This window comes from Gadus morhua, chromosome 15, assembly GCF_902167405.1.
Source record: "Gadus morhua chromosome 15, gadMor3.0, whole genome shotgun sequence".
NCBI classification, from domain to species: domain Eukaryota; kingdom Metazoa; phylum Chordata; class Actinopteri; order Gadiformes; family Gadidae; genus Gadus; species Gadus morhua.
The window spans coordinates 9,217,700-9,245,602 of record NC_044062.1 but is presented as its reverse complement, the minus strand read 5'-3'; the positions used below and the strand labels follow the sequence as shown (position 1 = coordinate 9,245,602).

General features: G+C 52.2%; 3 protein-coding genes across 5 annotated transcripts in view; all 3 read left to right on the top strand.

The window, feature by feature from the left end:
* cul9 (cullin 9) overlaps positions 1 to 8,599 on the top strand; it is a 28,307-nt gene extending 19,708 nt beyond the window's left edge. The window contains exons 31-44 of the mRNA XM_030378183.1: positions 359 to 564; positions 764 to 1,035; positions 1,864 to 1,990; positions 2,439 to 2,687; positions 3,268 to 3,408; positions 3,727 to 3,891; positions 4,407 to 4,570; positions 4,839 to 4,932; positions 5,074 to 5,148; positions 5,265 to 5,375; positions 5,967 to 6,084; positions 6,481 to 6,614; positions 7,281 to 7,372; positions 7,455 to 8,599. Of these exons, the coding sequence (XP_030234043.1) occupies positions 359 to 564; positions 764 to 1,035; positions 1,864 to 1,990; positions 2,439 to 2,687; positions 3,268 to 3,408; positions 3,727 to 3,891; positions 4,407 to 4,570; positions 4,839 to 4,932; positions 5,074 to 5,148; positions 5,265 to 5,375; positions 5,967 to 6,084; positions 6,481 to 6,614; positions 7,281 to 7,372; positions 7,455 to 7,662 (2,156 nt within the window). The 3' untranslated portion in view covers positions 7,663 to 8,599. The remainder of the gene's footprint in view (positions 1 to 358; positions 565 to 763; positions 1,036 to 1,863; positions 1,991 to 2,438; positions 2,688 to 3,267; positions 3,409 to 3,726; positions 3,892 to 4,406; positions 4,571 to 4,838; positions 4,933 to 5,073; positions 5,149 to 5,264; positions 5,376 to 5,966; positions 6,085 to 6,480; positions 6,615 to 7,280; positions 7,373 to 7,454) is intronic.
* Positions 1 to 27,903, top strand: part of LOC115559454 (neoverrucotoxin subunit beta) — a 544,561-nt gene that overhangs the window by 62,658 nt on the left and 454,000 nt on the right. The window lies entirely within an intron of this gene.
* Positions 9,110 to 27,730, top strand: si:dkeyp-121d4.3 (uncharacterized). Of its 2 annotated transcripts, none has more exons than XM_030378185.1 (21): positions 9,110 to 9,893; positions 10,010 to 10,045; positions 10,517 to 10,737; positions 11,104 to 11,146; positions 11,286 to 11,411; positions 11,511 to 11,615; positions 11,723 to 11,941; positions 12,130 to 12,276; positions 12,556 to 12,759; positions 12,977 to 13,195; positions 13,613 to 13,759; positions 14,170 to 14,376; positions 15,771 to 15,923; positions 16,516 to 16,839; positions 16,993 to 17,097; positions 17,268 to 17,411; positions 17,922 to 18,035; positions 18,144 to 18,190; positions 18,339 to 21,087; positions 21,418 to 21,526; positions 25,684 to 27,730. In XM_030378185.1, exons 1-21 carry the CDS (start codon positions 9,387 to 9,389, stop codon positions 26,295 to 26,297), a joined length of 6,540 nt encoding a protein of 2,179 aa, XP_030234045.1. In that variant the 5' UTR covers positions 9,110 to 9,386; the 3' UTR covers positions 26,298 to 27,730. The 2 variants fall into 2 exon arrangements, with proteins under 2 accessions (XP_030234045.1, XP_030234044.1); XM_030378184.1 differs by having other exon boundaries at positions 10,007 to 10,045.

Sequence of the window (27,903 nt, the reverse complement as noted above, 5' to 3'; positions counted from 1 at the left end):
GGCTGTGATTGGCCCAGCCCCAATGTGACCCGGTCAGGCTGGTGGCTGTGATTGGTCCAGCCCCAATGTGACCCGGTCAGGCCGGTGGCTGTGATTGGTCCAGCCCCAGTGTGACCCGGTCAGGCCGGTGGCCGTGATTGGCCCAGCCCCGATGTGACCCGGTCAGGCCGGTGGCTGTGATTGGTCCAGCCCCAGTGTGACCCGGTCAGGCCGGTGGCTGTGATTGGTCCAGCCCCAGTGTGACCCGGTCAGGCCGGTGGCTGTGATTCGTCCTGCCCCAGTGTGACCAGATCAGGCCTGTGGCTGTGATTGGTCCTGCCCCAGCTGGATGGATTGTGATTGGTTGCTCTGCGGTCAGGTGTGCTCCGGTTGAACCCGGGGGCGGAGGCCGGCAGCGCGTCGGGGGGCGGGGCCTGCCGCAGCCTGCTGCCCCGCCAGGCCTACCTGAGCGTGGACGAGGCGGCGGCCGACGCCTTGGAGAGGAAGAGGAACTACATCTACTGCACCATCGTCAGCCTCATGAAGACGGAGAAGGAGATCCACATCGACAACCTGGTGTTCAAGGTGAGGGGGCCGCTGCACCGGGGCCCGCCGGACCCTGCCGGACCCGGGGCCAGAACAGATTTTCAGAAATTGTGTGAATTAGTATTCATCTAAATTGATTTATGGAAAATAAGTCTAACCAATGTCTCTCTCTTTCTCTCTCTCTCCTTGTCCAACCCTCTCTGTCTTCTCCACCCTCTTCTCCCCCCCCCCTCCCCAGGTGATGGTCACGTGTCAGAAGGCAGGGGGCGTGGCCAGCGGGGGCCCCTCCCTGCTGCCCTTCAGCTGCTCCACCAATGACGTGCTCGGCTGCATCATGCACGTGCTCAGCCAGGGCTACCTGCGTCGCCACGACGACAGCCCCCACATCGTGGAGTACGTGGCCGAGGGCCCCGCCACGCCCAAGAAGGGCCGCGCCCAGTTCTCCTTCGCCCGCGGCCAGCTGGGGGCCGAGGGAGGCGGGGCCAGCGGTCACCACGGCAACCCCCTAAGGTGTGAGCCCACCCTTTAGAACCCCTAGTGATGAGGAGGAGCCTCTGTGGTCTGGACCTTTTAGAACGTGTGTGTGTGTCTGTCTCTGTGTGTGTGTGTGTGTGTGTGTGTGTGTGCGTGTGCGTGTGTGTGTTCATCCTGCAAGTTTCATACATTTTATGAATACAGAAAAAAATCTAATCATATCAAAGTGGAGAACCTCAAATTTTGAATAAAAAAAAATTACTTTTGAACCCCGACTGTTGCCTATTTATTGTTATTTAGCTCCAAATGCAAATCAAAGATCTTCTGGGCAAATTCCTTATCAATCCTTATCGACTACCATGGCTGTTAAATCAACAATCCCATTTAGCAGGCTCAGTGTTCAACCTCCTCTGTGAGATAGTCCAACCTTAACTTCTTGGCTGATTCCCTTTGTTCTCGTTTCTCTGCAGTGCTGTGTGAGTGTGCCTTCGCTCGCACGTGTGTAGGTTTATACATATGTGCACGTGAACACTTCAGGGAATGTCTCTTAACCTAAAGGAGTACATTTGACGCCGTTTAAATAGGATGTAGATAAAGATTCGATTTGTATTAGTCAAAAGACAGAGTTGACAAGTTTGAACATTATTAGGATGACATTTAAATCGATGAACAAAGTTGGAATGGTTGACTAATTGTATGTTTCTATGTAATGTGTCAGGTTGACGGGATTTGAATGTATTTTAAGCTGACCTGTGTGTGTGTGTGTGTGTGTGTGTGTGTGTGTGTGTGTGTGTGTGTGTGTGTGTGTGTGTGTGTGTGTGTGTGTGTGTGTGTGTGTGTGTGTGTGTGTGTGTGTGTGTGCAGCGCGGGGGGGCTGCTCAGTGCCTCCCACCCGGCGGAGGACGGGGGCCTCGAGGCGGTGCTGTTCTCCATGGGTCGGACCATGACCCAGGACGAGGTCCTGGCGCTGATGCAGAGAACCGTCCAGATGGTGCGTGTCTATTCTAGAATCCTTCTGTATTATCTGCTTCATTTGCAGCTCAATTTTTCTAGATATTTCAACAGTCTATTCTATATTTCTATACGTCTTCCTCTACTGAGGATGAGAATAAATTAGATTCTTTTAGCGATTCTCCACCCCTCTGTCTATATATTTCTATGAGTTATATTTATTTTTTAATGTACTATCTATCTATTCTATCTATTATATAGGATGTATTATCTCAGATGTATTATGTATATGATGTATTATTGGATGTATTATACATTATCTGGTGTATTATCAATAGGAGGTATTATCTATAGGATGTATTATGTATTATTGGATGTATTATATATGTATTATCTATGATGTGTTGTCAATAGGATGTATTATCCATGAGGTATTACCTATGGGATGTATCTTCTACGTGCCACACACCTCCGTGCCGTGTGTCCAGGTGTCGGGGACCCTGGCGGTGGACCCGGACTGGGCGGAGCACCTGCTGATCTCGTGGCGGTGGAACGTGGACGCTCTGGTGCAGAGCTACACCGACGACCCCGAGGCCGCCGTGCTGGCCGCCGGCCTCAGGACCCGCAACCCTGACCCCGCCCCCAGCCCCGCCTCCTCCTGCCCCGTCTGCCTCAGCCCCCGCCCAGCCGACAGCCCGGCCCCGCCCACCCTCAGCTGCCTGCACTACTGCTGTCTGGTGAGACGCATCGCCATGGAGACTGGAGTGTACTGTAGTACTTACTGGGTGGTGTAGTACTAATTGGGTGGTGCTGTTGGGCTCACTGGGTGGTGTAGTGGTACTAACTGGGTGGTGCTGTAGTACTAACTGGGTGGTACTAAATGGGTGGTGCTGTAGTACTAACTAGGTGGTGTGGTACTAACTGGGTGGTGCTCTAGTACTAACTGGGTGGTGCTAACTGGGTGGTGTTGTGGTACTAAGTGGCTGGTGCTGTGGTACTAACTGGGTGGTGCTGTTGGGCTCACTGGGTGGTGCTGTTGGGCTCACTGGGTGGTGCTGTTGGGCTCACTGGGTGGTGCTAACTGGGTGGTGCTGTCGTACTAACTGGGTGGTGCTATAGAGCTAACTGGGTGGGGCTGTGGTGTTATATGGGTGGTGCTATAGAGCTAACTGGGTGGGGCTGTGGTGTTATATGGGTGGTGCTATAGAGCTAACTGGGTGGGGCTGTGGTGTTATATGGGTGGTGCTATAGAGCTAACTGGGTGGGGCTGTGGTGTTATATGGGTGGTGGTGTAGTACTAACTGGGTGGTGTTGCAGTGTTGTTGGCAGAAGTACCTGAGTGCGCGGGTGGAGCAGAACATGGTGATGAGCTGCACCTGCCCCATCACAGACTGCCGCTCCCAGCCCACCTCCCAATTCTTCTTCAGCATCCTCAGCGACAAGGACACGGTCGCCAAGGTAACCCCCCAAAGATGGCCGCCAGATGAGGTGTATGTTGGAGTTCACAGACTCTGCTCTCTCTCTCTCTCTCTCTCTCTCTCTCTCTCTCTCTCTCTCTCTCTCTCTCTCTCTCTCTCTCTCTCTCTCTCTCTCTCTCTCTCTCTCTCTCTCTCTCTCTCTCTCTCTCTCTCTCTCTCTCTCTCTCTCTCTCTCTCTCTCTCTCTCTCTCTCTCTCTCTCTCTCTCTCTCTCTCTCTCTCTCTCTCTCTCTCTCTCTCTCTCTCTCTCTCTCTGACGGTGGCTGTCTCTCTCTGACGGTGGCTGTCTCTCTCCCCAGTACGAGCAGGCCCGTCTGCGGGGCTACGTGGAGAGCTGCTCCAACCTGACGTGGTGCACCAACCCCCAGGGCTGCGACCAGGTGCTCTGCCAGGACAGCCTGGGCAGCATGGGCACCTGCTCCAAGTGCTGCTGGTCCTCCTGCTTCAGCTGCAACTTCCCCGAGGTCAGCCAATCAGGGCGCGCCGCAAGGCACAGCACTCGGCCAATCAGAGCTCCCAATACAGGACGCCCAGCCAACCAGGACTCACAGCATACAGCACTCAGCCAATCAGGGCTCCCAGCACACGGCACCCAGCCAAATCAGGGCTCACGACCAAAATAAATCTGCCAATCAGGGCTCACAACACAGGATGCTCAGCCAATAAGTGCTCACAACTTAGGATGCTCAGCCAATCAGGGCTCACAGGGCTCACATCCCGGGATTAACACCCTCTTGGGCCCCGGGGTCCAAGCTCCTCGTGGTGTGATGTTTGATGAAAGACTGAGTCTGAATTCCAACGGTGGCCGTTTCTTGTTGTTATGATTTCATCATTTTTGGAGTCACATCTGCTCAGTAGAACAAAATGAAAAAAATGAATAAGAAACATATATTCATGTATATGCATAGAGGGGCCAAAATGAATGAATGATTGAGGTTTACGTGGTTCTGACGGCCCCCCCCCCCCCCCCCCCCCCCAGGCCCACTACCCGGCCAGCTGCAGCCACATGTCCCAGTGGATGGACGACGGGGGCTTCTACGAGGGCATGACCATGGAGGCCCAGAGCAAACACCTGGCCAAGCTCATCTCCAAGCGCTGCCCCAGCTGCCAGGCGCAGATCGAGAAGAACGAGGGCTGCCTGCAGTACGTACAGCAGCACATCTACATTATATTACATCAGATCACAGCACATCACATCACAGCAGAGCACATTGGGGCGTTTAACAGACGCTTTGATCCAGAGAGACTGACAATAAATACACTTGTCATCACTCTGTTCCCAGTATGAACTGTGATGTCCCCGCTCTGTTCCCAGTATGAACTGTGATGTCACCGCTCTGTTCCCAGTATGAACTGTGATGTCACCGCTCTGTTCCCAGTATGAACTGTGATGTCACCGCTCTGTTCCCAGTATGACCTGTGCCAAATGTAACCACGGCTTCTGCTGGCGGTGCCTGAAACCATGGAAACCGACCCACAAGGACTACTACAACTGCTCGGCCATGGTCAGCATCGCACTCCACTGTAACACAGCTGTTATGGTACTAAGGTACCATGGTACCACCGTACTACGGTACCATGGTACCACCGTACCACGGTACTACGGTAAGTTGGCTCTAACCAGCGCTGTGTTGTCGTCCCTGCAGGTGAGCAAGGCAGCCCGGCAAGAGAAGAAGTTCCAGGACTACAATGAGAGATGCACCTTCCACAACCAGGCCAAGGTACGTTCACATTGAGGGCGTTTAGCAGACGCTTTCATCTAAGTTTGTTGTGTTGGGTGGAGGAGGTGTGTTGGGTGGAGGAGGTGGTGTAAGCCCTGTGCCCCCCCCCCCCCCAGGACTTTGCAGTGAACCTGGAGCGGCGCGTCTCCTCAGTCAACGAGGCGCTGCAGATGAAGGCGCTCACCTTCGTCATCGACGCCTGCAAGGTCCTCGCCGCGGCTCGCAAGGTGAGGGTGAACCGTGAACACATGAACGCACCAGTTAACTAACGGACAAACATGAACGCACCGGTTAACTAACCGATGAACACATAAACGTACCGGTTAACTAACGGACGAACACATGAACGCACCGGTTAACTAACGGACGAACACATGAACGCACCGGTTAACTAACAGATGAACAAATGAACGCACCGGTTAACTAACGGACAAACACATGAACGCACCGGTTAACTAACGGACGAACACATGAACGTACCGGTTAACTATCGGACGGACACATGAATGCACCGGTTAACTAACAGATGAAAAGATGAACGCACCGATTAACTAACAGACGAACACATGAACGCACCGGTTAACTAACAGATGAACAAATGAACGCACCGGTTAACTAACTGGTGAACCCATTAGTTCACCAGTTAACTAACGAATGAACACATGAGTGCACCAGTTAACCAACGGATGAACCCATAAGTTCACCAGTTAACTAACACATGAACGCACCCGTTAACTAACAGATGACCACGGTGGATCGTTGACGGCCGGTCAGCCAGGGGCTAACGGTCATGTTGTGGTGCCTTGCCGTGGTTGCAGGTGCTGGCGTACTCGTGTGTGTACAGCTACTACAACCAGGAGACGGAGAAGATGGACGTGATGGAGCAGCAGACGGAGGCGCTCGACTTCCACACCAACGGCCTGCAGATCCTCCTGGGTACGATACGCTACATGCTACGTACCTAGCCACTATGCGCTTATAAGCAACTGCACGCTACCTAGCAGCTAAACGCTACCTAGCAGTTATACGGTATCTCCCCACTCCACACTATTTAGCCTCTACACGCTGCTTAGCAGATATAGGCTACCTAGCTGCTACAGGGTACCTAGCTGCTATATGCTACCAAGCAGTTGTTAGCTATTAAGCCGTTGCACACGATCTAGCGGCTAGCCTCTACATGCCGCTTAGGTCCTGATGATCCAGGTGTATGTGATGAGCACAGTTGTTGATCCAGATGTGGTGAGGATAGGTGTTGATCCAGATGTGTGATGAAGATAGGTGTTGATCCAGGTGTGTGATGAGGACAGGTGTTGACCCAGGTGTGTGTTTCAGAGGAGACTCTGCTGCAGTGCACTGACCTGGCGTCGTCCGTGCGGCTACTGAAGCCGGAGCACCTGAGCACCGGCCTGGAGCTGATCCGCCGCATCCAGGAGCGCCTGATGGCCATCCTGCACCACTCCACCCAGGTAGACCACGCCCCCTAGCTACCTGCACCACTCCACCCAGGTAGACCACGCCCCCTAGCTACCTGCACCACTCCACCCAGGTAGACCACGCCCCCTAGCTACCTGCACCACTCCACCCTGGTAGACCACGCCCCGTTAACCACGCCCCCTAGCTACCTGCACCTCTCCACCCAGGTAGACCACGCCCCGTTAACCACGCCACCTAGCTACCTGCACCACTCCAACCAGGTAGACCACGCCCCGTTAACCACGCCCCCTAGCACCTGCACCACTCCACCCAGGTAGACCACGCCCCGTTAACCACGCCCCCTAGCTACCTGCACCACTCCACCCAGGTAGACCACGCCCCCTTAACCACGCCCCCTAGCTACCTGCACCACTCCACCCAGGTAGACCACGCCCCCTGAACCACGCCACCTGCACCACTCCAACCAGGTAGACCATGTCACCTTAACCACTCCCCCTAGCTGCCTGTGCCACTCCACCCAGGTAGACACACCCCCTCACCCTTAACCACGCCCCCTAGCTACCTGCACCGCTCCACACAAGTAGAACACACCCCGCGCCCTTGTGGCCTTAACCTATGACCCCTGGAGCCCTTCCAGGTCAACCCCGCCCCTTTCTTGGCTGTTCTCTATTGGTGAGACGTTCCCTCCCCCCCCCCAGGATTTTAGGGTGGGCTTCCAGTCCAGGACGGGCCAGGACCCCGAGGCCTCCACAGCCTCCAACCTCGCCAGCAATACGGACCCCAACAAGACGTGAGTCATTCTGCTACCATAACTGTCGTCTGCTTATTGACTTCTGCATGACCTCTGGTTGACCTCTGTCTCTGCTCCTCAGTCCCAAGGCGGCCTCGGACTCGGGCGACTCGGACAACAACAACTACACCGGGGAGGAGGGGGCGGACGAGGATGACGAGGAGTATGACGAAGAGTACGTCCCGGAGTGGCACGACGACTACGACGAAGATGACATTGATGAGGACGACTTCTTCTCGGAGGACGACGAGTCGGAGAACCTGGAGCGGGACCTGAGCCCCTTCGACTGAACCCTCCGGAACCTTCCGGGGGCTCTAGAGCCTTCTGGATTCTACTGGAACCCTCGGAACACTCTAGAACCACCTGGGATATCCAGGAGGCTCTAGAGCTCTGACCAACATTCTAGAACCCTCTGAACATTCTAGAACCCCGCCCCTCCTGTCTGTCATCTCCTGTGTGTCCAATCAGATGGCAGGGCTGTGTCCCTGCCTCCTTGTTCCTTGTTCCTTGCTCTGTGACGATGGACGGGGGTTTGCCCCCCCCCCCCCCCCGCGGCCCCCTGCTGCTGCTGCTTGAGTCCCGGTGCGTCGGGACGAAGGGACGCTTCGCTCCGCTTCCAGCCGGTTGTTGAAACCGAGTTTGCGTTTAGAGTTTAAAGATGTTATCTGCACAAGTCACGGGTCATGCCTTTGTTTAGCCTTCATTTTTACTGACATGCAGATGCTCACATATTTTCCGAATGCATCAAAGAGCTCTTGTTTGCTTCACGTCTTTTGAGTTCAGAGGGAAGGCTGTCTGGTGGTCGCTTCGCAAGTGCTTTCAGTTCAGGAACGCTGGGTTAATGTACGTTTAGAGTTTATGTGTCAAAAAAACATGGGATGAAAATATAGAATATAGATTAAACTTCTCTATGACGAGGAGAACAATTATTCTCAAATAAAATCAATGCAATAAACTCTTAAAATACCAGAAGTTGCTATTTAATTCTTGCCAAGCAAAAAACCTGCTCTGTGATATTTGTATGTTTGGACATGAAAATGGTTAAGGGTCGTTTGGGTTTTGTACACACATGTACACAGGTGATTGGATATCTAATATTCAAAGACTTTGTTTCGTTACTCGCGTCCTGAATATATTCTGTTCTATTCTGTTCAAAGATTTCATTGTTGAAGTCGTTCAACTTCACCTCACTAACCAAATAAAACTGTTTCTGCTACATGAAAGGCTTCCCGTGGTGGTGTGTGTTCATTACCTTACATTGGTCTGATCTCATTTGAGTATGATTTATTATTACGTCACTTTCATGAGGTAACAATTCTATGTATATTCCTACTGAGGAATACAAAGATTGAAAGTGAGAACTGTTTTTATTATCATTGGGATTCTTTGTTTTACTTTATTACTGAGTCATTATTGCATGTGATTCAAGCTCTTCATTTCCATACATAATTTGGGAACATAATGCTAGTATTTATGTTATACATGTTATATATTATGTTGTATGTGAAATATAAATAGATAATAAAATTGATTATAGTCTGAGAAATACAATTTGAGATGCATCGTCTTGGGAACTGCAAGAGCCGAGATTAATGTATATATCATATATTAGTAATAATACAGTCAGTAATGTGTGTATTAGGTTTCATCCCCATGGTTTGTGTGTCTGGGAGCAGGCACAGACGGTCCTGCAGAATGCAGATGCTGCTGTCGACGCGCCTTCCGAGGACTTTTATTTTGAAAGAAACAGTCGGCAGAGACGTCACGTTAGTTCCGCACAGCCGAAGGTTTCTGTGGAAGTTTATATTTGCTGCTAGCGAACGAACAACTCCACATATTAAGTTAGTTCACCTACTGTACACGACGCCCATTTTCTTGGTCAGTAAGCAACCCCCCTGTATTCAGTGTGTGATTTCTGAGGCGGAGGCTAGCGTGCAGCCACAAGCAGGGTTAGTTAGCATGCTGGGCTAGCTCACTAGAGCTCACTGTTGTCCCGAGGTTCGAGGAGGAGACGATGAACCGCGGTACCACCCACGGCCACCTGGACGACGGGCCGCGGTATGGACTACCTCCCCCGCCCGGAGAGTGGGGCCCCTATGGCCCGCCACCCAACGAATGGGGTCCAAGGGGCCCGGCGCCGCACATGGACTGGGGACCACGAGGACCCCCGGAATGGGGTGCTCCTCACGGCCCTTGGGGACCTCATCACCCCGCATGGGGACACCCTGGTTGGGGTCCGGAGGGTCCGGACCCGTGGGGAGCACCGCCCCCTGAATGGGGGCCTCCTCCACCGGGCGGCTGGGGTCCGCCTCCCGCGGGAGGCTGGGGCCCTGGCGGCCCTCCTCCAGACCTGTACTACCGCCCGCCCAGCCCGGACCCATACCGAGCCCCTCCTCCGCCGCCGGGCTTCGCTCCTCCGCCGCCGCCAGTCGCTTACCATCCTCCGTACCTGCCGCCCGTGGAGCCCCCCCCACAAGCCGCGTTCCCCGCATCATTCCCTCCACCCGGATGGACGGCGGAGGTAAGACATGCTCATAGAAGCAAGTTAAACAGCAACTGTGTATTCAACTGGTGGGCAGCCGATCAAACATATTGATATGAAATATGTGTTGATGTAAATGTATTTTATTTTAGCAGCCGATGCTGAACCCTGCTCCAGAACAGCCTCAGTGGGTGAGTCCTCCGGGGCCGGGGGTCAGTGGGGTGTCTGGTGTTCATAGTAAAGACCCCTGGTGTAGACACCTGGGGGTTTACCACCCGTGTGAACACCAAGAGAGGACCATGATGGGGGCTCAATGACATGCAGACCATTGTTTACCACGGTATACATACCAGAATAGTGAGTGGAGGGGTGACGGAGAAGTGACAGAATGAGGGAGGGATGTTGAAGGAATGAGAGAATGATGGAGGACTGACAGGGCGATGGAGGGATGATGAAGTGACAGAATGATGGAGGGATGATGAAATGACAGATGGAGGAGTAACAGGAAGATGGAGAGTGATAGGAGACAGAATGATGGAGGGATGATGAAGCGAGAGAATGATGGAGGAGTGACAGGGTGATGGAGAAGTGACAGAATGATTAATTTATGATTATTTACCGCGGGAGTTTGAAACGTGGATCATCTCTTCTCGTTCCTCCAGTTGAAGGCTTTGATTTCAGTCCCACCCACCGAGCCTCCACCCTCTTCCACGGCCGCCGCCGCCACCCCCGCCCCCACCCCCGCCCTGGCTCCGCCCCCCGTTGCCCCTGTGGTGCCGGTAGCCCCTGCAAAGCCTGCGGCCCCTTCAAAGCCCACGGGGCCTCCCGAACCAGAGCGCAAGGCCACACCGCTTGGCCTTCTGGGAAAAAGGATATTTGAAAAGTAAGTGTACATTGCATTCAATGTTTTGTAGCAGTTTTGTTGTTCTCTCAGGAACTGCTTCTGTAGTTCTTTCTGCAGCAGTCCCCAGGGATAGGGTCCGTGTGCTAGCGAATCAGCTTCAGTGTGCTAGCAGCACACAACCAATCAGAGAATCCGATGGCTCCAATCCTCCCCCACCAACGCTCCCAGACTTTGCATGTTTAATCGGACCAGACACCGTCCGCACGGTTCCATAAGCCTCCAACGCAGCTGAACACGGAGAAGATTTGTCTCCGAACTCGTCCAAGTCTCCCACAAAGGTTTCCGAAGGCCAACGGTCGGGCTGGTGTGTAGTTCTGACTGAGCTGCCTCTCTCTCTCCTCTCAGGCCCCCAGCTGGACGCTCCACTGGCATCATCTCCTTCATCGGGGTGAGTCTCGACAGAAACACTTCATATATGAGCACCGCTGCTTCCGCTGACCAGCACATTATAGACACTTACTTGCTGAAACATTTTGAAACCCATTCGGCGTTGTTTCTTTAACGTTGTTCCCCCCTGGTTCTCTTAGCCCACGTTCGGATACATCGAGAGGGAAGACCTGGAGAAGTTCTCCTTCGCGTTCAAAGCCTACTTTGGGAACTCCAAGGCCCTGACGCCAGGGGTCAGAGTTCACTTCACCGCGCTCAAGGAGAAGGTGGGTCTCCCCTCGGCCGTGAGGGGATCTCACACGCCGGGCAGGGCTGGGCCGCGGGTCCGATGCCGCCGTCTAACATCATTCCCCTTTGTGTCACAGAACGGCCAGGTGGCCACGGACGTAAAGGTGGCCCCGGGGGGGACGGAGAACGTTGGCATGGAGATCTACGAGGCCGTGGTCAGCCAGCCAATCCAGGAGCCCCAGGTGAGCCCCGCCTCTCCACCGCTGCCCTCCAATGCGCTCACCCTCCTTGGGACGTAATGGGCTGAAGTGAGGTGTGGGGGTGACGACGTCCTCTCTTTCCCGTCCAGCCCGGGGAGAAGCTGTACCCAGGCCAGGTGTTCACCACGCTCGGCCACCTGCGCACCAACCTGGCGTACGAGCGGCGGGACTCTGCGGTGACGCTGCTGAAGGACGACCAGGTGCTGTTCAACCTGCTCACCGACCTGGTGACGGACAAGAGGAGGGCCACCAACATCCGGCTGCAGATCCCCCTCACCTACCAGCACACCAAGGAGACCCGCCTCACGGTAAGGGGGGACGGGGACGCCTGCAGCGCGGCGGGATGGACTGAAGTGTGTGTGTCGGTGTGTGTTGTGATGTCCAACAGTGTGTGTTTGTGTGTGACGACAGGGAGACTGTGTACGTTGTGTGATGTTTTCACTAAGGGGTGCATGGGGCTAGCTCTGACGGTTGACCCTTGACCCCCGCTGCTCAGGGCGCCATCACGAGCATCACGGGCCCCAAGGGGGTGATCACGGCGAAGACGCACGGCGAGCTGACCTTCGAACTGAAGGAGAACCTGAGTGACGTGGACTTCACCGCGGAGGACGTCAAAGAGGAGGTGGAGTTCACCCTCCACACGGTGAGGAGGAGCGGTCGTTAGATTGAAAAGTCATTGAATTAAAATGAAGCCTCGTTGAATGAACCGCTTATATCTGGATCGCTTTGTGGGACAACCCTGGCAAGGACTTGGGCTGAAGGACCTTCTGAAAACTAAGCTTTCGTTACTGCAACGGGGGACTTTTATTCTGAAGACCTATTCCTCTTAGGATGCCTGTGACTGTGCTTCCTGTGTTCATTTCGTCCCTTCCTGTGGACCGGCTGTTGTTAAAGGCCACTGTGGGTTGTGATTTGTCAACAGGTGCGAGGAGCCCAGAGGGCGATCAGGATCCGCCGCCTGAAGGAGCCCCTGCTCCTCACCCTCTGCACCTCACCCCCTCCCCTGCCCTCGCCCCTGGGCGCCCGCCCCCCCGCCCGCCCGAGTGCCGCCGAGCTGGGGCCCAACGTTCAGCTGGACAACGAGCTGTACGAGGGCGTGGTCAGCCAGACCATCATCCCAAACTCTGTGAGGACCTCCTCAACCCTCTGACCCCTGACCACCCCCTGACCTCTGAACCCCGTGTGTGTGTGTGTGTGTGTGTGTGTGTGTGTGTGTGTGTGTGTGTGTGTGTGTGTGTGTGTGTGTGTGTGTGTGTGTGTGTGTGTGTGTGTGTGTGTGTGTGTGTGTGTAACCTGTGTATGTGTGTGTAACAACTTTTTGTGTGTGTGTGGGGGTCTTCCAGGGCATTGTACCAGGCTACCCGGGTCAGATCTTCGCCAACATCGGGCCGATCAAGACCAACGTGACGTTTGACAAGCGGGACTGCTCGGTGACGCTGCTGAAGGACGACCACGTGCTGATCAACCTGCTGGTCGACACCATGACCCGCAAGCGCCGCGCCGCCAACATCAAGCCCAAGGTCCCCTTCACCTTCTGCTACACCAAGGAGAAGAGGGAGAAGGTGAGCCACACGCACATCTACCCTGAGGAGAACCGCGCTCAGAGACGCTCCTCTGAGGAGAACCTCTCTGAGAAGCTCCCCTGAGGGAAACCACGCTCAGAGACGCCCCTCTGAGGAGAACCACGCTTAGAGTCGCTCCTCTGGGGAGAACCACGCTAAGAGACGTTCTGCTAGGTTCCTGAACCAGAGGAACGGAGGAGAACGTCTCAAATTCACAACCGTATTTGTTGTGATTTAGATTGAGCTTTGGTATTCCTATTTTAAATTATCTATATATATATATATATATATATATATATATATATATATATATATATATATATATCTCTATTGCTATCTATGTTACGACTGGTCAGGTAGATTAGGTCTAGGATTAGTTCCGCCCTGACGTGTTGGCCCACACACTGTCTGTCCCAGGGTCAGATCCGCAGCATCGCGGGCCGCACTGGAGACATCCGCTCGGAGGACTACGAGGGGCTGCCCTTCGACGTCTCGGACACCTTCAGCGACAACGAGCTCAGCCCGGGGGATGTGGGCAAGGAGGTGGAGTTCACTGTGACGACGGTAGGTCCTCCTCAACACCTGATCCATGACGTGTATCCAGGTGTTCTCCAGGTGTATCCAGGTGTTCTCCAGGTGTTCACCAGGTGAATCCAGGTATTCTCCAGGTGTATCCAATTGTTTTTCAGGTGTTCACCAGGGGTATCCAGGTATTCTCCAGGTGTATCCAGGTGTTCTCCATGTGTACCCAGGTGTTTCCAGATGTTATTCAGGTGTATCCAGGTATTCTCCAGGTGTTATCCAGATGTTCTCCAGGTGTATCCAGATGTTCTCCAGGTGTATCCAGGTGTATCCAGATGTATCCAGGTGTTATCCAGGTGTATCCAGATGTTCTCCAGATGTATCCAGGTGTTAATCCAGATGTTCTCCAGGTGTATCAAGGTGTCCTGAGGAGGTGTGTTCTGTGTATGCAGGTGAACAACGCCTCCAGGGGAATCCGCCTGAGGAGGCTGGTGCCACCGGGAGACAAGATCCTGGAGGAGCAGAAGAAACGAGAAGAGGAGGAGAGGAAGAAGAGGGGAGAGGAGGAGAGGAAGAAGAAGGAGGAGGAAGAGGAGAAATCCAGAGACTTAGAGAAGAGGAAGGAGGTGGCTGCGGCGCTGGCAGCGGCCCAGGTCAAGGTGAGAGCCCTGGGATCAAACGTTCTTTCATTGGTTCCACACATCCCTTCATACCAGCAGCTGTTCATCCATGCTCATTATTTACCTTCAGTCTAAAATAATTTAATTGTATCAAAGTAAAAAATTAAGGTTAGTGTGCATTTCAGCTACCTAGCATGACACTCCAACCAATCAGAACACAGTCTGTAGCGATATAACCAATCACAACACAGTCTGTAACAACACAACCAATTACAACACAGTCTGTACTAGGGCTGTAACGATACGCGTATCAAACCGAAAATCGCGATACTCAAAGCCACGATCCTGTCTCGCGGTGTGAGAAGGCAGAAGCGCGATACGCCCTTTCTAACTCTGCGGTCAAATTGTCCGATTGAAATTTGCTAATAATTTGTCTAGATAATAGTCTGCTGACAGCGCCCCCACCTATCGATGCCGTAAGTATGCGACTGCAATCCTCCGTGGCTATGGAGGATCGTATTTCTCCACAGCCGTCGAAGTGCTCATATGCGATATGAACGACATTTATCCAGAGGGGGCCTGTGTGATCCTGTCTCTAGTGTTTTGTGTGATTTGACTGGCAGTTTGTCTGCTTATAGGTCGGAATGAAGCGGCCACCGATTATTGACAGGATGGGTACTTTATTCTACCGGACTCGTTCGCTTCTTCACTAGACACACGCGCTACCGCTCGGTCTCCTCGCTCGTCCTCCTCGCTCGTCCACTCACTCGCTGACGTCACTCACACACGCATACGCACATTGCCATTCTGGCGCACACACATATGCTACTCGTAACGCCTCGTTATTGCGACGTTCATGACCTTCAGGTTTTTCTCCATCTACTGAAAGTTAGGCTATTAAACATGTTGCATTCTATGCGGCCTGATTATGTCATTATTTAAGCTACATAGCCTAATAAGAAGTGCTAATAAGGATATTTGACTAAACCAACCAAACAGTTGAAAAATAGCATCCTCCCACACGTTATTTCTTTATTCATTTAGCTATACTTTAATAGTATTCTTTCTGTTCAAATCTGTTCAGTGTTCCAAATTATTTGTTATTAACTGTTACATTAAGTTAATTGTTATACAAGTGTTGTTTAAATAAAATGCTTTTTAAATTTCAAAAAATCGTGGGATGTATCGAACCGTGGGTCAAAAATCGTGATACAAACCGAATCGTGAGTTTGTGTATCGTTACAGCCCTAGTCTGTACCAATCCAACCAATCAAAACGCAGTCTAACAATCCAACCAATTACATCAGTCTGTAACAATCCAACCAATCGCAACACAGCACCACAGTAGCAGGATGGGAGGGACTTGAGGGCGTTGGTGCTACCAAGGAGCAGTGGATGAGAGCTCTGTGTCGTGTTCCTCCTCCGCGCTCCAGTGGACCCCGCTGGGATTCAGAACGACCGACCCCAAAACCTTCGACGACATCAGCAAGGAGCGCTTCCAGGGCACCGTGCTGAAGACCATCTCCAAGAGCCCTCAGATCTACCAGATCACCAAGGACGGCGTGAAGGGGGACCCCGACGAGAAGGTTGGTGCCCCGCCTCCCCACGGCCCGCCCCTCCCACTTCCCACCTCCCGGCCCGCGATTGGACGAATGGCGTCAGCGTAGCAACGAACGCAGCGTGACACGTGTTTGATGTTCTCTGCCTGTGTAGTAAATGAGCTGATGGTCATGTGATGGTATGGGATCGGTGCATAGTCTTGCGTACTCGCCGATACCTTTTTAGGTACCGATACCAGTATCTCCGATACTGGTATCGGTATCGGAACAACTCTAGTTGCTAGCCTGTATCTTCGTTGTCCTTCAAAGTGGGCGGCAAAACTGTAGTTAATAAGTACAGTGAACGATTCAGCCCCTCTTAGATGATGTGTGGGGGTGTGTAGGTGCATTGGGACCCCCAGCTCACCAAGGACAGAACGTTGCTAGTTTTGGGATGTGATCAGTCCTGAAGGGTTAGGGGGTCTGAACCATTACACATTTGAGGCTGTTGGTGTGACCTCTAACCCACTGCATAAGTTGCACTGACTAAACACGTTGTGTTTAGTCAGTCTCTGTGTTTAATGGATCGTCGTCGTCAGTGACAGATAGGACGTTTAACCTGAACCCTCCCCGTCTGCAGAACGTTAATAAAGAAGAGAAGAAGAAGGACGCTGTAGAGGAGGCGGCGGCAGCGGGCGCGGACGGAGACAAGAAGGACGTGGTCGGAGTGAAACAGGAAGCAGTCAAGGTTGAACAGGAAGTGAGAGTTGTCTCGGCTAAGGTGGAGGTGAAGGAGGAGCAGGAGGAGCGTCCCGTGGACGGTCAGCCGGCCGGCGGGAAGGAGAAGGAGAAGGAGCGGCCCGACCGAGGCCGCCTGGTGATGACCATCGCCGGGGAGCAGAAGATGTTGCACTTTGACCCCATTGACGTCATGACCAGTGCCACCATGATGGTCGGAGACAAGGTGAGTCACTGGGGGGGATCCATTAGCAACTGTCTGATCAACTGCCAACCGCAGGGCCACACCCCTACCAGTGCTGATAGAGAATGAATATCAGCCCACCTTTGACCTGTGACCTGTAGCCCGTCCTCACGCCCTCTGTAACCGTCTCTAAAGGTGCGCTTCAACATCGCCACGCAGCGGGAGAGCAGGGAGGAGCGGGCCACCTACGTGGAGATCCTCCCGGACTCCTTCCAGGAGTCCACGGAGCAGCGCCGACACGTAAGACGCTCTCTTTGTTCTGCCCTACTGTGGGGGGCTGGGGTCGCTGCCCTACTATGGGGGGCTTGGGTCGCTGCCCTACTGTGGGGGGCTGGGGTCGGTGTCTTACTGCGGGGGGCTGGGGTCGCTGCCCCCACTGTGGTGATACGATCCGTTATGTGTTGGGACAGGGCATCGTGATCGAGTTCTCCGAGGAGTCCGGGCTCATCAAGTGCTCCCAGAATCCCCAGCTGTTCTTCCGCATGTCTGAGGTCATCATCGTCAAGCAGAAGAAGCTCCAGCTGAACGAGAAGGTGGAGTTCAGCGTGGTGCCGGTGAGTTCACTCTCTGTACTCCGATTGACTCCAGTCTGTTCTACTGTTCTACTCTGTTCCCCTCCGTTCTGCTGTGTTCTACCTTGTTCCACTCTGTTCTACTCTGTTCCCCTCCGTTCTGCTGTGTTCTACCTTGTTCCACTCTGTCCTACTCTGTTCCCCTCCGTTCTGCTGTGTTCTACCTTGTTCCACTCTGTTCTACTGTGTTCTACCTTGTTCCACTCTGTTCTACTGTGTTCTACCTTGTTCCACTCTGTTCTACTCTGTTCCCCTCCGTTCTGCTGTGTTCTACCTTGTTCCACTCTGTCCTACTCTGTTCCCCTCCGTTCTGCTGTGTTCTACCTTGTTCCACTCTGTCCTACTCTGTACCCCTCCGTTCTGCTGTGTTCTACCTTGTTCCACTCTGTCCTACTCTGTTCCCCTCTGTTCCGTGGTGTTCCACTCTGTTCCACTCTGCTCTGAGCGTTGTTGGTGTTCGTCGTTCACGTGCCGCCCTCTCTTCATCGCCAGCATGAGACGGCGGACGGCGGGCACCAGGCCATCCGGATCACCCGCTTCATGGAGAACGTCTTCCTTCCTGTCCGGAAGCTGAGTGCTGTCGGTGCCAGCCAGGCCAAGGGGAAGGTAGGAACCGCAGCCGGACTTGTATAGCCGATACCCTCAGAGAACAATGTGTTGAGAGGATGCGCGGAGGAAGCTGTTCTGACCCTCTCCTCTATGTCCGTGTTTCAGATGACCATCAAGATCTCCAAAGAAACAAAGAGTGTTGACGACAAAGGGTGAGTCCAAGACGGGCCTCTCCCGGCAGTTCCTTAATGTTCCCATTCCCGGTCGTCATTCCCATTCTCCTCCTCCTCCTCGGAGTAACGTCTCACCAGTCTCCCAGCGTGTAGCGTCCCCGGCTCATGTGGTGTCCTTCCTCTGCAGTAAAGAGCAGGCGGAGTCGGACAAGCTGAAGGCGGTGGTGAAGAACCTGCGTTCCCAGGACTCCAAGGACGGCCGGGGGGGCGGCGGGCGCAAGGACTACGCCGCCGGCCGCCGGCGCCACGGGCGCTCGCGCAGCCGGAGCCGCAGCCCCTCCAGGACGCACTACGGCCGCTTCATCGAGAGGCACCGCAGCTCCAGCGTCAGACGCAGCGGCAGCCGGGAGCGCTCGCACCGCCGCTCCCGCTCCCGGAGCCGGGAGAGGAGCGGGGAGAGGAGCAGGGACAGCGGGAGCAGCAGGACTAAGAGTAGTAAAAACAGCAAGGAGAGAGACGGTAGGGAAGGGAGGGATGGGAGGGAAGGGAGGGAGGGGAGGGATGGGAGGGAGGGGAGGGAGGGGAGGGGGGGTAGTAGTAGCGGCGGCGGTGGAGCTGTGCCAGTCGATGACGAACTCGCCAGGAAGAAATGGGAACTGGAGAAGCTGAACGAGATGATCGCTCACAGGAAGTCCATGGTGGAGCGGGACCACCGGGAAGTCGATCCTCGAGACTCTCGGGGAGGAGACCCCCGGGGCCCAGACCATCGAGGAGACCCCCGAGGAGGAGGTGACCCCCGAGGTGGTGACCCCCACGGCCCTGACCCGCGGGGACCTGACCCCCGAGGAGGTGACCCCCGGGGCCCTGACCCCCGAGGAGGTGACCCCCGTGGCCCTGACCCCCGAGGAGGTGACCCCCGAGGAGGTGACCCCCGTGGAGGTGACCCCCGTGGCCCTGACCCCCGTGGCCCTGACCCCCGAGGAGGTGACCCCCGTGGAGGTGACCCCCGTGGCCCTGACCCCAGAGGAGGTGACCCCCGCGGCCCTGAGCCCCGCGGGACCTGCATCGACTACGACCACGGCCGCATAACCCTGCCCCTGAAGGAGTACAAACCGGTCCATCGGGAAGACCCGGAATACCGGTACCGCTCGCCACCGTGCGACCCGGAAAGAGGTTACTATGGCAACTCTTACGAGAGAGGCTACCGGCCCCCGCCCCACGCCGACCCCTACAGAGACCGTCTCTATGACGACTATCCCTACGGAGACATGCCCTACAGGGACGCTCCTTACGCGGCGGACCGCGCCTATGCCGAACGTTCCTACAGCGACCGTTCCCATGGAGAGCAGCCGTACGGGGAGCAGCCGTACCCGGAGCGCCCCTACAGCAGCGCTCCGTACCCGGACCGCTACGACGCGTACGCCGACCCGTACGCTGCCAAACCCCGCGAAGAACCACCGTACGACCCTCTCTACGACCCGTCCCCGTCCAAGCGTGCCCGGTCCCTGGACCCCCACCGGGGGCGTTCTGCCTCCCCGACGCCTCACCCGGCCGCCCCTCAGAGTCCCCTCCCCTCCAGCTCCTACACCCCTCCCTCCGCCCAGCCCCCGCCCGCCTTCAAACCCCCGCAGTTCAGACCTCCGTCTCCGGTGGACTCCCCCCCGCGGAGCCCCTCCCCCCGGCCACCCGCCCAGTGGGCCGCGGCGGCCCCCGGCCCGTCCTACAACCCCCTCCTGGAGATCTTCAACAAAGGCCTGGAGGCCCACAAGAAGCCCCCGGCGGCGGCGGCCAGAGGCCCCGCCTCCTACCATCAGCGGACCCCCAGCGAGGCACAGAGGACCCCAAGCGAGCCGCCGAGCTACAGGCTGCCCGATGACGGGCTGCTGCCCCACGAGCGCGCCGTGCAGGACGGCAGCGGCTTCTCCAGGATCGTGGGCCTGGCCTCGGAGCATCCGGCCCCCAGCCGTTACCACGAGCCCGGCCCCCGGAGCTCCTCCTCCGCGGAGAGGACCAACGAGGAGGACCAGCCCTTCGACAAGATCCAGACCCTGCTCAGGACCATCGGCATGACGCTGACCACCGGCGACGGCTCCAGGCCCGGCGCCCCGGAGGGCATCCGCTCCAGGGAGGGCTACTCGTCCGCCGAGAGAGAGACCGGCCGGTCCTCAGCCAATAGGAGCGAGGGGCGACCCGAGTGGGCCGGGTCCGCGGAGGCGAGGCGACTCCACTCCCCGTCCCCGGCCCGGCCGCCCAGCGCCGAGCCGCGGGGCGGCCGGGAGTCTGAGTACGAGGGCTTCCTGGACCAGCAGGAGATGGAGGCTCTGAAGAGGGCCAAAGAGATGCAGAGTCTCACCAAGACCATCGGGGGCGCGTATGAATACAACACGCCCTCCGGTCCCCCCTCCACTCAGTTCCAACCGCAGCACCCCAGCTCCTCCTACCAGGGCCCCAACAGCTGGGCTCCGGTCGGAACCACGCAGAGCCCCACCTTCCCCAGCATGGCCCCCACACCGCCTCCTCCCACTGCGCCACCGTCTCGTCGGTACGGGACTCCCCCCGGACACTCTCCTGGATCGCCCCCGCAGTACGTCCAGGGGTTCCCTACCTTCGGGCCCCCCTCCTCCTCTCTCCCCTTCCTGGGTCAGGAGGACCCAGGGTCGAGCTCCACCAGCCCCGTCCTGCCCCCCCCCAGCGGCCCTCAGGCCCCGGGGTCCTCCCAGGCCGGCCCGTCAACTCCAGCCCTGACCCCCAGTGCTGAAGGTCAGGAGCCGAACTCGGCCCTCACGGTGGCCCGGTGCCTCAAGGTGATTGAGACGGTGAAGTCTCTGAAGCCCTCCAAGTCGGTGCAGTTCAGCCTGCCCACAGACCTGCCCGTCTGCAGCGTGCAGATCGCTGGAGGGACGGAGGAGGACATCAAGGCCAAGCAGAAGGAGAAGGTAAACGGGCTGAATGACACGGATAGGGCTGACCAGATAGGGCTGAACGATCAATCGAATTCCAAGAAAAAGGTATCATTCGAAGAAAAAACGGATTCTAAATCGCAATCCAAATATTTGTTGAAATAAACACAATAACACACAAGGTGTTTTCTGATTGAGCATGATTATATCATTCTGAAGCTCTCTGGCATTGGGTGGGACTTCTTATACACAAAGATTTAATTTAATATTCAGAAAACTCAACAGCGATGCATAAAGTGTCAAATGATGGTGCTTAAACATGAGTACGTCTTCACCAAGGTGTGTATGCTGTGTTTCCTTTTCCAGTTGGACCAGTACAACCAGCGGATTCAGGACAAGAGGGAATTGCATTATCAAGAGATTAGGAACCTCAAGAAACAAGGAGTTTGGAAGAGACGTCCCTCCGTCTCACAAGGTATCAGTGTTGGCCTCGTTTTACAGTCCGATGTTTGGGCTGGAGGTCACCGGCTGGGCCGAGGAAGCAAACAAAACTACTGTTCACTACGTCATTAACCTCGATACTTACAAGGCTGCAAGGGCAACCTTTATGCTGGTCTTCGACAAATATCTATATACATTGATAGCTAGGGGCATCCAGGGTTTAAGTGTCATTGTTTAATTTTGCCTAGAGTTGGTTAATCATTAATTTTGATCTTGATTAAAAACTACTTTGAATCAGGTAGTTTAATTTAAGAAAGAAGCTAGAATTTAAAGTTTTGTCAGATAATAATCCCGCTCAGCATCAACTTTTTCCAGAGGAATTCTATGGACCAGATTTGGCCTTTAAGTCGCTATGCAAAGTGCGGCCAAAGTGACCCTTAGGGTAGTGGTCCAGCACAGCCCTGAAGAACGAAGACTTCTGACTCCACTAAGTACCTCTACTTCTTTTATCACTCTGTGTGCGCTGATCCGTCGAGCTCAGACACATCCACGTTAGATCCAGACTCAAGTTATTGGTCTTGCCGGTAATGTATTAAGTTATATGATATTAAGAGACCGATTGAATAAGATTACATCTTTTCACAAATATTGCCTCTCAGATTTCGTTTCAATATATTGTTTATTTAGCTAGTCGTGGTGTAACTTGTAATTATAGCTGAATCCTTAACGTAATTACTGTTTGGCTTGAATTTTGGATTTTTAACATGATACAGAAGTATCATGTTTGTCCCAATGGTCTGATTGCGTTAAGCTAGCATAGCTCATCCTGTCCATAAAGCTTTAGGATGAGGAAACGGGTCATCGTCCCACTCTGAACAGACGCTCATGTCGTTAGTTAGTTAGCCGACGTCTACAGACTAAATGTTTTGACTGCAGCATACTGGTATTAACTAAGCTAAAGGTAAAAACATGCTAGGTTGTTCCTGGTTCACGTGGAGGAACCGAAATTGTACCATTTTCTGCCCGTAGCTTAAGTATGTTAATCTCAGGTTTGTAAACTGCTTTGATTGGACGTCCGTAAACGAGCTAACTACTGCGAACACCATGCATTAGCTAGGACTAGTTGTCCTAGCTAGCTTACTTCGTATGGCAGGTTCCCTTGAAGCTGTGTTTCACTTGAGGTGTAGGCTAGCGTCTGTGCTGCCCTGGAAGGAATCCGCTTGGCCACCAGACCCTCTGCAAAGATTTAGCTCAGAGTTTGTGAATGTCGTAAAGTTCGTTTAAAGCCAAATCCGCCAGTACTGGTCCCCTCAGGTGTTAGTGAAGCAGTGGGGGTAAGTCCTTTCATCTTCTTGTTTGTGTTTTTAAATCAGTTCAGCATCTCCCCGACCCGTTGATAAAATGTAGAAATTATATAAATGACTATCGTATTCTGAAGAATATGAGGAACTACCGTTTTAGTGAAATAAAGCTTACATGCATGTATATAGTCTTAAGGTTTAAAATCAATGTAACATTTTCTGAAGAAAATAATATATAGTCTTGTGTGTTTTTATATTAATACAAGATATAATATGTATACTCCCTTAATCATCTAGCCACGGAAAAAATGCATGTAGTAAATCTAAAAGTCTTGCCCTAAACAAACGAGTAGTGCTAAAATGTAGAAAAGTTACTCTAAGCCTTTTCTCCTGTAGTATTCCAAGCTAAGTGTAATTTGAATCTATTTAGCTTTAGAAAATGTTTGGCTTTGGCCCGTCTTGTATTTGTTAGGTTGTATGCCATCTATCTCGTAGGCTTTGCTGATATTGTCCCTAGCTTGTGGTCATCTGAAGAGTCACCGTTTAGTCTCAGAATCTGCATGAGCGCACGCGTTTCCCCCTGTCCGTCCGTCCACGGGACCTGAAAGGTTTAGTTGAAGTCGCTCGGCCATGCTGCTCGTTCGGTTCGTTCAGCTTCGAGGCACACGGCAGAGAGCGGGTCAAGGTAATCTCTGGAGAGTCACTTTCAGACAGACAATGGAAACCAGGAGTTCCAGGACATAGCCAGATCCCTTTCGCTAGTTCTTGCTGTAGTTAGGATGCATTGGGTTGGTTATTTTCTACTGGATGTCTTGCATCGTTCAGCTTCAAGTATGTTGTGTACTACTTTGTCTTAAACAAGACATCAGAGACCTTTTGAATGTTGTTTGCAGCTATTAAAGTGTTTCAGTAAAGGAAGGAGGGAATAAGGTCCCTTTTTTTTTATGTGCCCTGCTTACAGCGGGCTGGAAAGCAGAGATAACTCCCATTGTACTGAATTTAAGCCATTACATGTAATTTTTAGATTATTGACATTTTCGTATCGTATTATAACTGTATATTCAGCCAGTTCATGTTTATGTTCAGCACAGATTAGATTCATACAGCTTTACCTTTTAGAAATGTTTTATTTATCTAGCTTATGTAGACTGTCTTGGCACCTGGTTCTTATTGAGAGATATTTCGCCTGACGTTGTTTTGCCAGTTTGAATTTTGATGTTCATGTGCTGATGTTGTCTAGAAGAGCAAGGTAGGTGAGTACTTTACTCTTGTAATGGTCTATCGCTTTTAGATAAACAATGGAATGAACAGTGGTTCCACACAGACATAACAAAATTCATAAAAATTAAAAAGAGAATATTGAGGTAATCTATGTACAACATTAACGATAATTGCCAAATCTGTCAATTTACACAATTTCTTTAAAAGCATTTTTGCGTTAATTGGATTTTCAAAAGTTTCTTCTGATTTTGTTAAAAGCTTTTCCTCGATTTTTCATCAAGCTGTCTTTATTTAGGGAAGGGAAATAATTATTCAAAATGAAGAAGAGGTCGGAGCAGGTATCAGTTTAAACTCCAGGGAACTTCACAGGCTTCCCTTGTCGTAACTAGGGTTGGGTATCGTTTGGATTTTATCCGATACCGGTGCCTACTCGGTACTTTTCAAACGGTTCCGGTGCTAAAACAGTTCTCAAACCGGTACTTAAAAAAACGAAACGGCACACACTTGCATTAAGCAGAAAGTCAGCGGACACTGAGTTGAATGGCAACGGTGTTTGCTAGCCTACTTGATATGCAAGATTTACGGTTGGCATTCAATTACTCGACTTACCCGAAGAGGCTGCTGTGAGTGCTGAGACTGATGCATATCTTTTTAAAATTACAAATAATTGTAATTACTCACTGAAGGCAGGCAGGCACGCATCATGGCGAAACATTACTGCCAAAGTCATATTAAGTAATATAACTCATGTGCGCAAGGCAGCCACAGGAGACGCCAACATTGTTTTCAACCGCTCGGTACCGCGCTGTATTAATTCCCAAGTTTTGAAAAGAAAAAGTATTTGAAGCGAATAACGACTCTGTTTTTGATTTTTGTTTATTTGGTTTTTGAACAGCAAGTTTTGGATGCATGCATCGGCTTTGAGTTTGTTTGTTTGTTTGTTACTTTAAAATTACATTCGCTCGCAACACACACAGACACGCACACGTTCATTCACGTTCACCCACTACAACCTGCCGATCTTCAATCAAAACAACATCAAGTAAGCGATGCCACAGCGCGTTGACAAATCGGTACCGAGTCTCGAGGCGCCCATAGGCTTTATGTTTTATATGTTTGAAAGCTGTGGCACACTCTTTTACCAGTTGGCCTGAAATACCACGCCTCGCAGTCATGGATCTATAAAGAAAGTCGTAGTCGTACCATTCTTGTTTACCGCAACATTGAGAAGGGTCCCGTCTGAAACAGAGTCGCGCAGCGCTGCGTTCCGAACGTTGTAATCAAATACACCGGTATGGCGGTAGGCTATATTAAAAAATCATATCCTAACGAAAATACACACCGTTATTCAGTGAGAACCGGTATAGCGCCCAGCACTAACGCAAGTTGACGCCGCAACACCATGGGGGCGGGGCAGGGGGCGTTAAAAAACGTCAGGCACCGTTATGAGGAACCGAAATGTGCGTTCTTATTCGATCTCGTTACAACCGTTTACGTCGGAACCGGTTCCCTACTGGAACCGAGTTTCGGTGCTCAACCCTAGTCGTAACATGTCTCCACTCCCTGCTCGTTATTAGATCACAGGGTCACGTAACACCTCTCCCACCCACTGATGAGGCTTCTGCAGGTAGAACTGGTCACTAACGACTGCACTCTATTGGTTCTCCAGGTAAGCCAATCGGGGAGCCCAAGAGCGTGTGGATCTGCGGCCACTCCCTGGTGTTCTGGGCCGAGGCGCGGGCCAAGTCCCCAGAGGTGGGCATGCAGCTGGGCATGGACCCCAGCAACGTGGTGATCCACTGGAAGGGCACCCAGGGCATGACCTGGCCCCAGCTGCTGCCGCTGCTCCACCAGCTCAAGGTGAAGTGGCCCAACCCAGACGTGCTCATCATGCACCTGGGCGGGAACGACCTGAGCACGGAGAGCCCCACCGACCTGCTGGCCTCGGTCAAGAAGGACCTGAGCTCCATGCGCAGCATCTTCCCCCAGTGCCTGCTGGTCTGGTCCAACATCCTGCCCCGCCGGGTGTGGCGCCACTCGGCAGACAACCATGAGGTTGACCTGGTGAGGACCACGGTCAACCGCCGCATCCACAACATCATCCTGGACCTGGGCGGCACCAGCCTGACCCACGACAACATCCGCTGTGGCTCCAACACGGGCCAGTACCGGCCGGACGGGGTGCACCTGTCCTCCAAGGGCATCGACACCTTCAACCTCAACCTGCAGGACTTCCTGGAAAGGTGGGAGATGGAGTCCATCAAAGACCTGGAGAAACCCTGATCTCGTTTTATCATTGCTTTAGCTTTTGCCTTTTATGAGTTGTTAGCCTGCGGCGTTAGCGAAGGAGTTATACGTTTATGTTAGTAGTTACTGATGGCTTTTAATGTTCTGCTATAGTCACTCTTATGGTTTTAGCTCCGCCGTAACGAAACAAGTGGTCTGAGTGTACTCCAAATCAACCAATAAAGTGATCTAATTCTCATGTCGTCCATTTACTCGTCTCTATACCGAAACTAGTGGAAGAACTTTACTAAGAATATCTAACGAGGGCTTTGCAGAAGAGGCCAAATGGGTAAAAACTAAACATTTTCCTATAATTACTATTTAATGAAGTGACTTCATTAAATATGGAACGAATATTACCAGTTTGACCCCTGAGGGGTCTGTCTTGTTCCATTTAGAAGTTCTAATGATGCATTCATTGAAGAAGCCATAATTTTTTCATACTTGCTAGGTTGTATGTAAGGATGTTAGAAATGTGTTCCTGTTGTCATGTTGTCGCCTCTATTCTGTGTTGTGCTCTATCCTCAGTGCAGCGGAGAGTCGCTGAAAGGTGAGTTAGTCTCTACAGGTAACCCCATAGCAACTGTGTGCTGAGACCTGTCTGATGCTCAGTGATCAATATAGATGCACATTTATAAAAGGCCGCTTCTGCCTAGATGCGTTGATCATTGTTTTAATAAAAACTTGGCTAACTCATATTTTTATTTTATGGTCAATGAATTCTGAATTTATGCTTTTTAATTAATGAAATGTTTTAATTGATTTCTGATTATGTTTATGTTATTGATTATGTTATTGACCGCGTTGGAATGGCTTTGCATCAGAAATCCTCCAAGAGGTACGAATGAGAATGACCTTATCTTAATCCGTTTTAGAATAAACTATGACCAACCTTTAAAAAATATAATAGTCACCAATTCTTGTTGTAAATGTTAGTTTTTTCAATCAAATCATCACATTCACACTCTGCTTGTATTTCCGAGGATGTATGTTGTATTCTGTAAATCCTAAACCGTAGACGACTGTAGAAATCGTTGTGAGATTAGTGCAGATGAGCATTCTACAATTATTTTGGTATTTGACTTCTATTTTCATAGTTGATTTAAGTGTTTAGACTTCTTTTAAAATGTCTAATTTAAAATCTGTTGAAATCCAAGTGTTGGTTCAGCTCATCTACAATCTTTCCAACGTGTTGATTTGGATTCTGTCGACTATTGAAGATGGATGCAGACAGGTAAATGACCTCTCTAGTGAAGCATTGGCTGATTCTGGTTTATTACCAAGTAGGTAATACAACTATTGGGCGTAATTAAACAAGGATTTCTTGTGACTTGGGTTTCTGTTTCAAACATTATTGACCTATTCAGCCCTTATTTTTTAATGGAAAATATTTGTACTTGTTATGATTTAAATAAAGGTTTGAAAGGTTATTGTCTTTAATTATTGTGAATTTCACACACGGTTCAGGTTGTGTGGGAGGGTTTAAATTGACAGAATAAATTAGGGTGGATTACTTTAGATTAATTGCATGGTTCCAGGCTTAGTGTTTTGGGTCTAAACTAGTATTAGCTGTAAACATGACACGGTGAAGTCCTGGCCGGCA

Excerpts from the sequence above, each read along its gene's own strand:
- si:dkeyp-121d4.3 (XM_030378184.1), top strand. The coding sequence starts at position 9,387 with ATGAACCGCGGTACCACCCACGGCCACCTGGACGACGGGCCGCGGTAT. Across the intron at positions 10,046-10,516 it reads CTCCAGAACAGCCTCAGTGG|TTGAAGGCTTTGATTTCAGT; the intron begins GTGAGTCCTCCG and ends TCGTTCCTCCAG. Across the intron at positions 13,760-14,169 it reads TGGAGTTCACTGTGACGACG|GTGAACAACGCCTCCAGGGG; the intron begins GTAGGTCCTCCT and ends CTGTGTATGCAG.